Here is a 14,115-nt window from a genome sequence, read left to right on the forward strand (position 1 = left end):
ATTCTTTTCGGAATACCAGAGTTTGGGTTTCATCATTTATCTTCCCTAAAATATACTAGGAAAGCAGCGATTAACATCCCAATTATTCAAATGCATCTAACTCAACACTCAATTCAGTGCAGCAGTGAGGTGAGGTGAGGTGAAATTGGGTTTAACGTCGCGTCCAAGATTATTGCACTTATATAGCGACGTGCATGCACGTGTGTTTGTGTGTGTGGCTGCTTGTACTAGTCCGGACTGATGCCGATTTATAGTGCTAGCTCACTGAGATACCATGCCGCAGTTTAACATGGATACCCCACTCAGACACAGTATACTGACTCCGAGCGGACCAGTCCTTGTTTTAGCCCCTTAATGCCGAGCGCCAGACAGGGTAACAACAAATACCATCTTTTAACGTCTTTTGGTATGACGCGGCCGGGGATCGAAACCCGGACCTTCCGCTCTCCGGACACTCTACCACTAGACCACGGAGGCTGTAGTGCAGCAGTGAAAATTCGTTAAAATCGATCTGAAGTCAAAAGGAGCAGTTATTGTGCAATGGGGAATTAATCACATTCAATTTACTGATATCTAAAATTGAATAAATGACAAATTCGATTTAGTGATAAAAAACCCAAACATTTAAGATATCACAGATTTATATATGATATATAAAATTCCAGTTTGTGATATCAGTAATTATTTTACATCATAAATTCGATTTTGTGAGATCAATATATTTATTATTTATATAATAAAATCAGGAATATATAATAAAACGGCTCCTCATATATATGTGCAACATAGATTATTAATAAAACGAATTAATCATGTGGAGATCTGCATCGAAATGAGATCATTTTAATATGATGCTGATATTGCAAATGGACGGGTCTATGAAAAAGGATTGTTTAATATTTTCTCATGACTATAAAATTCATTGCGGAAAGTCCAAGGTTCGGTACAAGATTGAGTGCTAATAAGATGCTGTATTGTGCATCTGCTAACTGAAGGCTATACAATTTTAAGATTCAGTGCTTTAGGGGCACACAGAATATCCCGGCCTGACAACGGCGTATTATGCTAAAATCATGTTTAGTCACACTGTGATAAATGGGACTATTTGACATAACGCGCATCTTAACGTAACTAACAAGAAGGTCTCCATTCGATTTGTCCCGGAACAACGCTGAGTTAACTCCCTTAGTCACTCTTGTGTGTACAGAAGTGAAGAAAAGCCCTATTTCCGGTTGTTAATGTTTTCATAGACGCACGTTTCAAGTTTTACAAAGTACACCACGATGCCTCTTGGAAACAGTTGGTTGTTTCCAAGTAAACCAACTTTTACTTGGAATGTTTCCAGCAGGCTTACAGTTGCGATGGTTGGAACGTTGAGCAAATTTTGGTTGGGTACGACTTTCTTTAATTCTGTTGGCTTGTGGCATGTCAAACACGTGTGAACTTCGAACATGTTCTACCTGTCAAGACAGTACGGCATTGCTCCACTTTACCATTGTGACACGTAGTGTGCCTTACCAACACATAAGACGTAGTTGTTTTAACCCCACATGAGTCACATCACTCAACAAACTAAGTCCTATTTACTCTTTTGCACGTGTTTAGGCTTGTCCTGGTTTTGTAAACATGATAAGGTCATGACCTGAGCAGATTTCGTTGATTGTGCTTGTGAGTCACTGACAAATACTAGTTATCCCTGTTCAGATACCAATTAGATGAACTAACAGTAATGTGGTTTTAAGATTTCAATTTATTATTTATAACATTCAACTGCTAACTCCAGATTTGATCAGTTCAGGCAATTTTGGCCTAACATTTAATAAGATTATGCTTACAATAAGGAGAGTATCTCAGTATACGCATATGATTATTAGTCTTAAAAAATTATGCAGCATTTAACAGGAGCACCGAGCTGTTCCTTAAAACATTATGAAGGCGTGAATTGTAGCTATGCCATTGCGACCAGTTGATGTCAGATAGTAAAGGAATGCAGTACATGATTTCATGTCTACCCTAGTCAGTGCATTCTAGATTAACTTTTCTTTCTCTTGTTGGGGCCTAAACACACTCAATAGTTAAAATATTGACCAGGCTTGCTGACTTGGTTGATGCATATCATCGATCCCAAATGCGTGGATCGATGCTCATGATATTAATCACTGTATTGTCTGGTCCAGACTCTATTATTTACAGACCGCCGTCATATAGCTGGAATATTGCTGAGTGCGGCGTTTAACAACCATAAGCATATCATGGCATATAGTTGGTTCCATCAGTGCAAAGAACCCTTTATGAAGAACCGGTACACTGTACCAAATTCTTGACAAGAAATATAAAGGTCTTGTAATCAAAGTAATTATCAATCTTATAGTACATTCTTATATGCTTCGGTAAAAGATCAAAGGTACCGACAGTACTTTATCCTGTGATAAAGTAAACGTTTTGAGTTATGGCATTGTTCAAATTACCTCCCCTGTTATCTAATGTATCCTAATGTATCACTGTTCTTTCATTATTGTCAAGCAAGATGGCGATTCGACATCAGTTATTGGTGAAATAGTATTTTTTAATATGTCAAACATGTCGATATTATTACCTGGGAAAAATATGGCGAGAGGATATTAACTATCTCTCATACTGCAAGGTTTTCCCCAACATATTCAAACCACTGTGTCTGTGCCACAGTAGCCACACAGATGCCTGAGGGGGCGCTGGTGCCCTAGGAATTATGTCTGTCTCTGGACACGATAATGAGCAATCCTTGAAGAGTTATGTAACCGGGGTGGACCCTTTTTCTTCTTTTACTCACTGAAATGGTTACTTGAACATACATGTACTTTTGTGAGTAAGTGATGTGCCAGAATTGCAAAGGCTACAGTTTGGACATGAGTAGCATGTATGGTTGGCAAGACAAGCCAGTGATATCATTCCATAGTTCTGGACATTTATCAGTTCAAATTTATTCTATGAGGTTATGAAATATTCTGGTGTTGCAATACATTTTTCCAGATATATATGCAAATTAAACACAACAAAAAATCTTATTTCATCACAATGATTTATTTCTACAATGTTGAGATATTAATGACCAGTTATACATTTGGTTATTTAGACCAAGCACATTGAGTGAGAACCGTGTGATTAGACAGTCTTACTTTCTCTGTTTCTTTTAGATGTTCTAGCTTTGTGTCATTGTGTTCTTACAGAATGGTTGAATACACTCAAAGTGCACAACAGGACACAACTGTATGATGCCATAGAGAACCGTCCGAAAGAACAAGGCCTAGTTACAGTTACTAATCACCACAGCTGTCTGGACGACCCTATTCTGTGGGGTAAGTTTCCCCAGAACCCTGTTCCACTTACGACGTAGTATGATACCACCATCCATATCAACTGTGCCTACTTATCACCCATACCACTTTGCCCACTTATCAACTATTCCACTATGCCCACTTATCAACTATTCCACTATGCCCACTTATCACCCATACCACTATGCCCACTTATCACCCATACCACTATGCCAATTTATCAACCATTCTACAATGCAAAATTATCCCCATACCACTATGCTCACTTATCAACTATTCCACTATTTCCACTTATCACCCATATTACCAGGCCAACTTATCAACTATTCCACTTTGCCAACTTATCAACTATTCCACTTTGCCAACTTATCAACTATTCCACTTTGCCAACTTATCAACTATTCCACTTTGCCCATTTATCAACTATTCCACGATGCCCACTTATTGCCCATACCACTATGCCCACTTATCAACTGTTACACTATCCCACTTATCAACTATTCCACAATGCCAAATTATCACCCATACCATTATGCTCACTTATTAACTATTACACTATTCCCACTTATCACCCATACTACCATGCCAACTTATCAACTATTCCACTTTGCCCATTTATCAACTATTTCACTATGCCCACTGACCATCCATACCACTATGCCCACTTATCAATTTTTCCACAATGCCTACTTATCAACTATTCAACTACGCCTACTTTTTACACATGCTATTATGCCTACTTTTTACACATGCCACTGTGCCCAATTACCACCTGTGCCGCTATTTGCCACTATTCTCACTTAAAACACACGCCACTACCCCCCAAAATAACCCATTGTGTCTGTTTCAGGAATGCTAAAGATTCGGTATGTGATGGACCAGAGTACGTTACGCTGGACATTAGCGGCTGAAGACGTTTGCTTCACCAAGTACTGGCATGCGCTGTTCTTCAGTCTGGGTAAAACTGTGCCGGTAGTGAGGGGTGCAGGGGTGTACCAGCGCAGTGTCGATTACATGCTGGAAAAGTTGCACCTGGGAGAGTGGGTACACATGTTCCCGGAAGGTGGGTGCTGTCAGTCAGGGCTATGTCTTGGGGTGTAATGGATTCTTTGTTCTGAGATGATAGATGCAATGACATGCTTCAACCAAGCCAGCGAGCCTGACCACCCGATCCCGTTCATCGGCTTATACAACAAGCATAGTCGTGTTTTACGGCAAGCATGGCTTCCAGAAGATCTATTCTACCCCGGATCTTCTATGGTCCGATATTTCTTTAAATAATGCTGGCTGGCATGACACATTTCATCTTCCTGAGGCAAGGGGGTCACAAAAATACTCTGCTACAGAGTTGCCATCTTGTAAAATTGGAAGTCCACAAGGAAATGTCACGAGTCTCTCTGAATTCTGCAGGCAGACATGTTAGTTCAAAATATTGTGCTGGTTAGTCTTATTCAGAGTTGAATCTTCACCAGACACCACGATAGAGCTTTAATCCTGCAGCCTAAAGACAACTTTGTCTGTGTAGCCTGGTTCTTCCAAGTTTTGCATTTGGTCATGAAGACCTGCTTTCAGTCCCCCACATATATCCCCATCTTCCCGAGGCAAGGGAGTTAACTGACTGTAAAAGTCCAGTATCCACCCTTGCCGAACTAGGCTGGTATTATGGAGTTACAGTTTGGCTAGTTTGCATAATGAAATCAACATTCGGTTCGTAAACAAAATTTCAGACGATTGTATGATTTGCAGAGGATGTGTACAGTCAACTGGGTGTCGACAAGATATTTTACAAATCATTTCATGTTTTTAAACAAGGTGCTCATGTGATTTGATGCATTTTGCGAGGTAAGACCCGTTTTATTACAATATATATCTTGATCATCGATCAGATCGTCTTGCCTGGGTACCACCATTTTGTTTGAAGCAAATGCAAATGATATGAGAGGTGGAATAATATGATTACCGGTAGTCAATAGGAGAGACATAGAAGGGACATAACTCGTAAAAGCCACTGGTGGTGCTACGATCGAACCGAGAAATTCCAGCCTAGTTCGGCAAGGCTGGAAACTGAACATTTACAGTCAGTTAACTCCCATGCCTTGGGAAGACGGACACATTGACTCTCTCCCTTACTGGTGATATCCCCAGGTTGGTCATGATGCCATGCCCAGATACTGTCTCAATTAGATAGAACTGGTTAAAGGCTACAGCTATCAGTTGTCCACTCACAGGGAATTGTTACTGAGCTGGGTTATCTTCTTCAAAGGGTTGAAGCATGTTCTCCCTATGTGTGTATGTATTTTATCGCCACAATTTGTGTATAATGCAGATTTCTTTCTTTCTTACTTTTTCTTTTTTCTTCTTCTCCAGCATTTCTTCCATGAATGGTTGATAGATAGTTAACATATTGATCTTCCTCCTGAGGCAAGGGTGTTAACTGCCCATAGCAGTCCAGTTTCCACCCTTCCTGAACTAGGTTTGAATTTCTGAATAATATTTTGTTTGAGTAACAAGTCTATGCAGTGTAGTCAAAATTGCGTAACAAGGTCGATATCTGGTTTGTAAATAACATTGCAAGTGCCGTGCAGATTTTGGTCGATTGCAGGATTTGCAAAGCATGCGTACCTTCAACTGGGTATCAACAGATATTTTACAAACATTTTCATGTTTTTAATTAATGTGCTCAAGTGATTTTATGCACTTTGCTAGGTAAGACCTGTTTTATTACTATGTAGATCTTGATTATTGATCTGATCTTCTTTCAGCAAGGTTGAAAGTTAACTCTCTTGCCTCAGGAAGATGTATATTATTACTCATAGGTACTTCAGCAGACTAGAAAATACAACAAAGCACATGTTGCATAATAATTTTTCCCATAACTTAAGGTAAAGATTACTTTTCAATTTTACTTAGATTATTAAGTTATATTGTGTTTTTTATTTTGACAGGCAAAGTTAATGAAACCCATCAACAGATGAGGCTGAAATGGGGTGAGTGACTCACTTTGTTCATGACTCATTCAAAGTGTTGCTTCGCTTGAAATATGGCTAAAACAGATATTGTATATTAAAAGAACCATTAGATATAAACATGATGAGTATAAAGACAAATATTTTTTGTCATATTTCTTCCACGATCTTATGACTGTTTTGGGTTAATTTGCACTTGTATAACTGTTCAGATTTGGTATTCTACAAATTCTCCCTTTTGAAACAATTTCTGAAGTACTCTGATCTTTAAGCCACTGTAAGTTGCTGGTGATGTATACTATTCAAAAGAAGTTAAAGAACACCCACAGCTGGAAGGCTGTGTGTTGCAATACCCACCAGCCTTGACAGATTATCTAGAGGCATTAAACAATGGGGTGTTCTTTAATTTCTTCTGAGTAGTAGATATCCTGTGAAAGTATAAATGACCTATTCCACCTTGCTTTGTAAGGGGAATGTATTTTCTGTCTGTTTCTGTCAGTATTTGTGTGTGAGTGAGCCGATGTTTACCCTGTATGTTTCGGTCAATATTTGCGTATGAGAGAGCCGATGTTTACCCTGTATGTTTCTGTCAATATTTGCGTATGAGTGAGCAAAAGTTTACCCTGTCTGTTTCTGTCAATATTTGCGTATGAGTGAGCCGAGGTTTACCCTGTCTGTTTCTGTCAATATTTGCGTGTGAGTGAGCCGAGGTTTACCCTGTCTGTTTCTGTCAATATTTGCGCTTGAGTGAGTGAGCCCTTTTTAAGGGTTTTGCTATGTTATCATTATAAGGACTAGTCGATGAAAACTGTTAGTTTTCTAACCCAGGACTATGAGTGAGCCGAGGTTTACCCTGTCTGTTGTTGCAGGTGTTGGGCGTCTCATCAGCGAGAGTAACATCACACCGTTAGTCCTGCCCATGTTCCATTTTGGTGAGTTGCACTGAGATGCTGCCATGTTACACTTGTCTTGTCCTCGTCTCATTGTCTCTGTGTGGATGTCGAGGCAGCGGAGGTCTCCAGCACCCGCTTTTACGAATTGAAATGAAGGATCGGTTGGTGGCTGTGGGTTACCTGACTGATTGTGTATCCTCATAACTCATGCAATCCATCGTCTGTCGCATCACAAAGACATCCTCCAGTAAAAGCATTTACTTTTGCTTAAAAAGGTAGACAAACTTCTGACCCAAATGCAGCCTTCGAAATTCCCTCAAGCCTACTAAATGAGACTACGAAATTGGGATGAGGGTAAGTAAGGTGCAAACTCTGAGGACTAGGGAAATAATGTAAACTCTAGCCCTTTGCACTAGTTTAAAAAGAACAAAAATTTCAAAGGCTGTGAATGTGTCCCTATTTAACAGCCAAGAGGAATTCCTGGGCAGAGTAGGTCCAATAACATGCCTGTTGTAAGAGGCGACTGAATTATGAGCATCAGGTGACTTGGTTTATTGTATGTCATAATGCCTCTATTATGGGGTTTGCTGCTTATGCTATCATCCACTGGTTTCCCTGGCCAAGGCCTCTAGGATAAAGCTGGAATATTGCTGACTGCCGTGATATGGCGGGAAGCGTTAAAATTGCTCATCTCTGTCATGTAGCTGGAATCTTGCTGACTGCTGTGATATAGCTGGAATATTGCTGACTGCCGTGATATAGCGTTAAAATTGCTCATCTCTGTCATGTAGCTGGAATCTGCTGACCTCTAGGATATAGCTGGAATATTGCTGACTGCCGTGATATAGCGTTAAAATTGCTCATCTCTGTCATGTAGCTGGAATCTGCTGACCTCTAGGATATAGCTGGAATATTGCTGACTGCCGTGATATAGCATTAAAATTGCTCATCTCTGTCATGTAGCTGGAATCTTGCTGACCTCTGTGATATAGATGGAATATTGCCTACTGCTGTGATATAGCGTTAATAATGCTCATCTCTGTCATGTAGCTGGAATCTTGCTGACCTCTGTGATATAGATGGAATATTGCTGACTGCCGTGATATAGCGTTAAAATTGCTCATCTCTGTCATGTAGCTGGAATCTGCTGACCTCTAGGATATAGCTGGAATATTGCTGACTGCCGTGATATAGCGTTAATAATGCTCATCTCTGTCATGTAGCTGGAATATTGCCGACTGGAGCATGATATAGCTGGAATATTGCCGACTGGAGCATGATGTAGCTGGAATATTGCCGACTGCAGCATGATGTAGCTGGAATATTGCCGACTGGAGCATGATGTAGCTGGAATATTGCCGACTGCAGCATGATGTAGCTGGAATATTGCCGACTGGAGCATGATGTAGCTGGAATATTGCCGACTGCAGCGTGATGTAGCTGGAATATTGCCGACTGGAGCATGATGTAGCTGGAATATTGCCGACTGCAGCATGATGTAGCTGGAATATTGCCGACTGCAGCATGATGTAGCTGGAATATTGCCGACTGCAGCATGATGTAGCTGGAATATTGCCGACTGGAGCATGATATAGCTGGAATATTGCCGACTGCAGCATGATATAGCTGGAATATTGCCGACTGCAGCATGATATAGCTGGAATATTGCAGACTGCAGCATGATATAGCTGGAATATTGCCAACTGCCGCATGATATAGCGGGAATATTGCTGACTGCAGCATGATATAGCTGGAATATTGCCAACTGCAGCAAGATATAGCTGGAATATTGCAGACTGCAGCATGATATAGCTGGAATATAGCTGACTGCAGCATGATATAGCTGGAATATTGCTGACTGCAGCATGATGTAGCTTGAATATTGCTGACTGCTGTGATATAGCTTGAATATTGATGACTGTTGCGGTAAAGCGGGAATATTGCTGACTGCCGTGATATTGCTTGAATATTGCTGACTGCTGTGATACAGCTGGAATATTGATGACTGTTGCGATAAAGCGGGAATAATGCCGACTGACGTGATATATCTGTAATATTGCTGACTGAAAAATTCTTAATAAATATAATTACGTTTCAGACTTTTGGAAAAAGAAAGAAATTGCCTGCATCAAAAATTACATTGTTGCAAGGTGTTTTCCTGAAAAAAGACATGTCTTATCTTGATGCCTAATCCCAGACTCAAATGGTCGGTCCCTTACTAGCAAGTCATTTCATTTCTAGTGGTTCCTCTCTCATGTTGGTCGACACGTCTACAGTTGAGTTTGTTGTAGGAATGGATGATGTGCTGCCCAACAAGACGCCCTATATTCCACTCATTAAGAAGGTCAGTAGTCGCCTCGAACTGACCATTATTGGTCAACATGCACTATCCAATCTAAGACTACTTCTTTCACTATCATCAGTGTAATAATCAAAGTCTTTTTCGTGTATGACCTTCATGATATGTTTGTTCTGTCTGTTAAAGATTTGATTTTCTCAGATTATTGTTTTATGTCAAATATTCAGATTGTATGACATGATAAGGTTACGTAATGTTAATGATGTGATGATATATCTGAAGGAGTTGATTTGCATTGTTCAGTTTAACATCTTGGTGCACAGTACTATCTTTGGGTTGATTTAGTTTCTTAGTCTTGTATTCTGGCATTCGTCACCACTCGCCCCTTTCTGTAACCTGCAAGAAGACTCGTCCCCATATCGATGAATGTTATGTGCGAAAATACGACAAACCAGTCAGAATGCACGTATGATTTCAAGTTCTTCGTCAAAGAATCCCTCAGAAATAATTTTTGATTTCACATAATATACCCAAGACACAGTTTCATGTGTTCAATCATATGGTATAATTCCGCATGTCCCGATGTGCTTTAAATTGCATCTGAAATATATTATATATGGGGAAATATATGTGAACCATTACGCAACGAGTTGACAGTTGTTTTTGGTATGCCTGTTTGCGCTAAGACGGATCCAGGTAGCAAAAATGGCCATGTAAGGGCACAAGTCGCTATTCGGCTTGTCCCGGAATAACACGAGTTGGTCACGAATGGTAGTCTGGGGGAATAAAACGGTTTGATGAAATGGTGAGGGAAAGCAAGTACTGGTCAAAGGGAGGTAATCTCAGTGTGGCCACATTACTGTTGCTGGTCAAGGGAACATAACTCTATTCTTTGCACACTGAAAGTCTACCTCCATACAGTAGTTGACTTCAGAACTATTCAGGATCTTTTTCAGTGATATGATTTGCTGGGTTTGTTTTTCAGAAAGTCACAGTGCTTATTGGTAAACCCATCGACTTTCAGGAGGAATTAGCCAAACTCCGTGAGCTAAAGAAAACGCCTGTAAGTATCACTTTGAAGATTAAATTAGTCTTCGTTTTTCAATGACAGGTTTCATTTATCTTACATACATGAGGGGCGGTCGGGTAGCCTGGTGGTTAAAGCGTTCGCTTGTCATGCCGAAGACTTGGGTTTGATTCTCGACATGGGTATAATGTGTGAAGCCCATTTCTGGTGTCCCCTGCCGTGATATTGCTGGAATATTGCTAAATGCGGTGAAAAACCATACTCACTCACTCACTCTTACATACACACCTTTGTTAAAGGCATTTATAAGCTGACTAAGTTTGTATTCAACTTAAAATGATCCAAACTGATTCTGACAAAAATAGTTATTTTCTCAAATGGTGTTTAGAGTTATTTCAGTTTAATCTTAGCTGTTCAATGAATAAATGGATAAATGATATAATGATTGGGAAATGTTGGTGCTTTGTCTCTGTCTCGTGTCATACTTTTGTGTATGTCTTAGAATTGTTATGATAGTTTGCCTCAAACTACAGGGAGGGGCGGTTGGGTAGCCTAGGAGTTAAAGCGTTCGCTCGTCACACCGAAGACCCGGTTTCAATTCCCAACATGGGTACAGTGTGTGAAGCCCATTTCTGGTGTCCCCCGCCGTGATATTGCTGGAATATTGCTAAAAGCGGGGTAAGATCAAACTCACTCATTAAAACACAGGGAAAGTTTGAATAATTGTTTACTTTAGAGTTCTAATGACCTCAATATGCTGGTTGGTTAGGGATGGAATTTAGCACAGCAAGTTTGTGCTTATATATAATAATATATATAATATAATCATGAAAACAGCCTTACTGCATGATAAGAACAAAGTTGGCATGTAAGGGTGGACATTTACCTGGAGTAGAAACACCAAAAGTCTACCAGTGCTTGAGGATCCGCTCGTCACAAAGCTGATTGTGTGTCCCTGTTCCCAGACAGCGTGAAGCATCGTTTACACACTCGACTACTTACAGGATACAAGTGTGATGAAGCTGTAGTGTTGTAGTGATGGAAACAGTGACGGAAACCAGTGACAAAAGTCAAACAGATCAGTTTCTGTCGGTCTAGTCAGTTTGACTCAGATGGCTATGTGTTTTGAGTGCTACTTCACTGAAAACCTTGAGGGAAAACAGGTTCTTTGGTCGACACTAATTTTAGACAGCTACTATTCTTAACATGGTCAAGCAAGGGACTATTTCCTGTTGACCTGGTCAGCTCCATGTCCGGGCTCTGGTCAGAATTGGTCCCCAACAACCTATCCTGGTTGTGAGAGGTGATTTCAGGTCTGTACTCAATTATTTGGCTGCCATCTTAGTGTTGCTGGGTGTGGCATGAAACAAAAAAAATCGGCCGTCAGGATCTTGTACTGTTTCGTCAAATTACATGATGGCTGACGTCACACCAACAGTACCTTCATGAACTACAATCAATTATGCTCTGCTTGTACAAAATGGCCTTAGTGCTACAACAGTTGTAATTCTATGTTCAGGTTTGTTTGTTGTTTAATGCTGCTCTCGGCAATATTCCAGCTATATGCCGGTGGGATGTAAATAATTGAGTCTGGACCAGACAATTCAGTGATTGACATCATGAGCATCAATCCACGCAATTGGGATAAGATGCATCCATCAAGTCAGCAAGCTTGACCACCTGATCCCGTTGGTCGCATAGTCAATTTCCATGGTGCTGTTGTACAAAGCGATCTTAGCACTTTGATGATCTTAACATATGGGAGTTGTGATCATCTTAGCGCTAAGATCGTTTTGTACAACAGCACCCTGGATTTGAAATAATGATACAGAAGTAGTTGTGAAGATAACATTTGGTTTGCTTCTTTTCAGCGAGAGATACGTAAACGACTGACAGACTTGATACAAGAGGAGCTGTCGGTGTTGAAGGACAAGGCCCACATACTTCATAACCAGCATATACACCGGGGAAGATAGTGTGTGTGTGTGTTTGTAGAATGTGTGTTCAGTATGTGTGTGTGTGTGTGTGTGTGTGTGTGTGTGTGTGTTTGAGAAATGACCACTCACATGATCACCTCATCTTCAGTCATCTTCATTGAATTTATTGACAGGATTGCGGATCTGTGTGTGTCCAGAGACCCATGTGTCGCAGCAGTCTCATCGCTGGGACCAAATCAAGTCTGTTACACTACGGGAGTTTTCACAGTCATAGCGTTGCGATTGCTTTTTGAACCATGGCCCTGTTTCACAAAGCGATTGTACCTTTACGACTGTCGTAAGTGTATGTTACTTACGATAGTCGTAGCATTATGATTGTTTTGTGAAACAGGGCCCCGGGAATCTAGTTTGGGTCCAATGAGTTTATTTAGAAAAATATTTATATTGTTAGTATTGACTGTTATTAAGGTGAAGTATTCTTACCTCTAATGTACCATAAATAAAAGTGTTGTGAAACAAATTGTCATCATTGTGTGACTATGGCAAGACATACCGTTAAACATTTTCTCAACTGAATTGCCTTGAATACCACATATTTCAATACAGGAAACAACGTTCATAATGAACATGCTTATAATGAACTGACGGATAAAACAAACTGCTTTTTCAGTCCTGGATATTCGCTGTATATCTTATGATATAAAATTGATGGATATGACGAACATGCTTATAGCAAAATAACGGATATGGTGAACTCAGTTTGTGGTCCTGTGTGCACTCTTTCACCGACAAGGTTTATGTTTATGATGAGCTGTTAATCCCTGAGCTTGGGGCACAGGTGGCCCAGTCGTCTAAGGCGCCATGATTCGCTGTGCAGAGTTGTGTCCCTTGGGCAAGCCAGAAACCTATGATTGTGGGTTCGAATCCTGGTTTGCCCCGATTATATTTCTAGGTATATCCGTGCTCGTGGGTTTCACCGAAGTGGTAAATGTCTGAGACCTGCATCACTTCGGGCCTTCCTCCAACATTAATCTGACACGCTGTGATATAACGGGAATACTGTTAAAAGCGGCGTTAAACCCAACTCACTCACTCACTCACTCTCTTTTATGTGACACCCTTATTTACATAATAAAAGTACTGGTTACATGTTCTTGTTTCAAAAAGGGAAATTTACTAAATGTAAACACAATTGGTACAATGCCAATGTTGTTCGTGTAATGTGACGTGTAATGGGCTGTTCAGATATTTGGTGTTGTGGACAGTAAACGATAAACAAGGATGCCCTCTCTCCAATGTTTCCCAGTTGTCGGTGCTCTCAAGTGATGTGCAGAAGCAGCCTGTCAGTGTTAGATTCTACCTGTGTTTGGGCCTCAGGCCACACTGTGTAACTTTTAGGTTTCACAGATTTATTCCAGCTTTCCTACACAAGGTCGGTCAAAATGAAAATAAAAATAAATAACTATGTCAATCATTTATTCATATGAAAGTCATACTACACTTGTGTTCATTGTACTTCAAAAGTGTTGATTTATTAAAATTGAATGAAATAGAATCTATAGTCATGCTTGTATATTTGTTGTATTAGCCCAGGGATTAATTTTGGATGAAATATTTGGTCCTAAATCCTGATGAAACCCGTAATTCGGCCTTGGGCTTAAATACATGCTTTCCCAGTA

At 40.2% G+C, this 14,115-nt stretch overlaps 1 protein-coding gene across 1 annotated transcript; it reads left to right on the forward strand.

The window, feature by feature from the left end:
* The first annotated feature begins 1,242 nt into the window (after window positions 1-1,242).
* Window positions 1,243-12,527, forward strand: LOC139445143 (tafazzin-like). Its single transcript, XM_071226243.1, has 8 exons — window positions 1,243-1,392; window positions 3,207-3,335; window positions 4,165-4,377; window positions 6,260-6,301; window positions 7,150-7,212; window positions 9,465-9,517; window positions 10,458-10,535; window positions 12,371-12,527. Exons 1-8 carry the CDS (start codon window positions 1,284-1,286, stop codon window positions 12,473-12,475), a joined length of 792 nt encoding a protein of 263 aa, XP_071082344.1. The 5' UTR covers window positions 1,243-1,283; the 3' UTR covers window positions 12,476-12,527.
* Window positions 12,528-14,115: the final 1,588 nt, after the last annotated feature.

Source organism: Haliotis cracherodii, unplaced genomic scaffold (assembly GCF_022045235.1).
Source record: "Haliotis cracherodii isolate W230 unplaced genomic scaffold, xgHalCrac1.p SCAF_6, whole genome shotgun sequence".
In the NCBI taxonomy this organism is placed as follows: Eukaryota; Metazoa; Mollusca; class Gastropoda; order Lepetellida; family Haliotidae; genus Haliotis; species Haliotis cracherodii.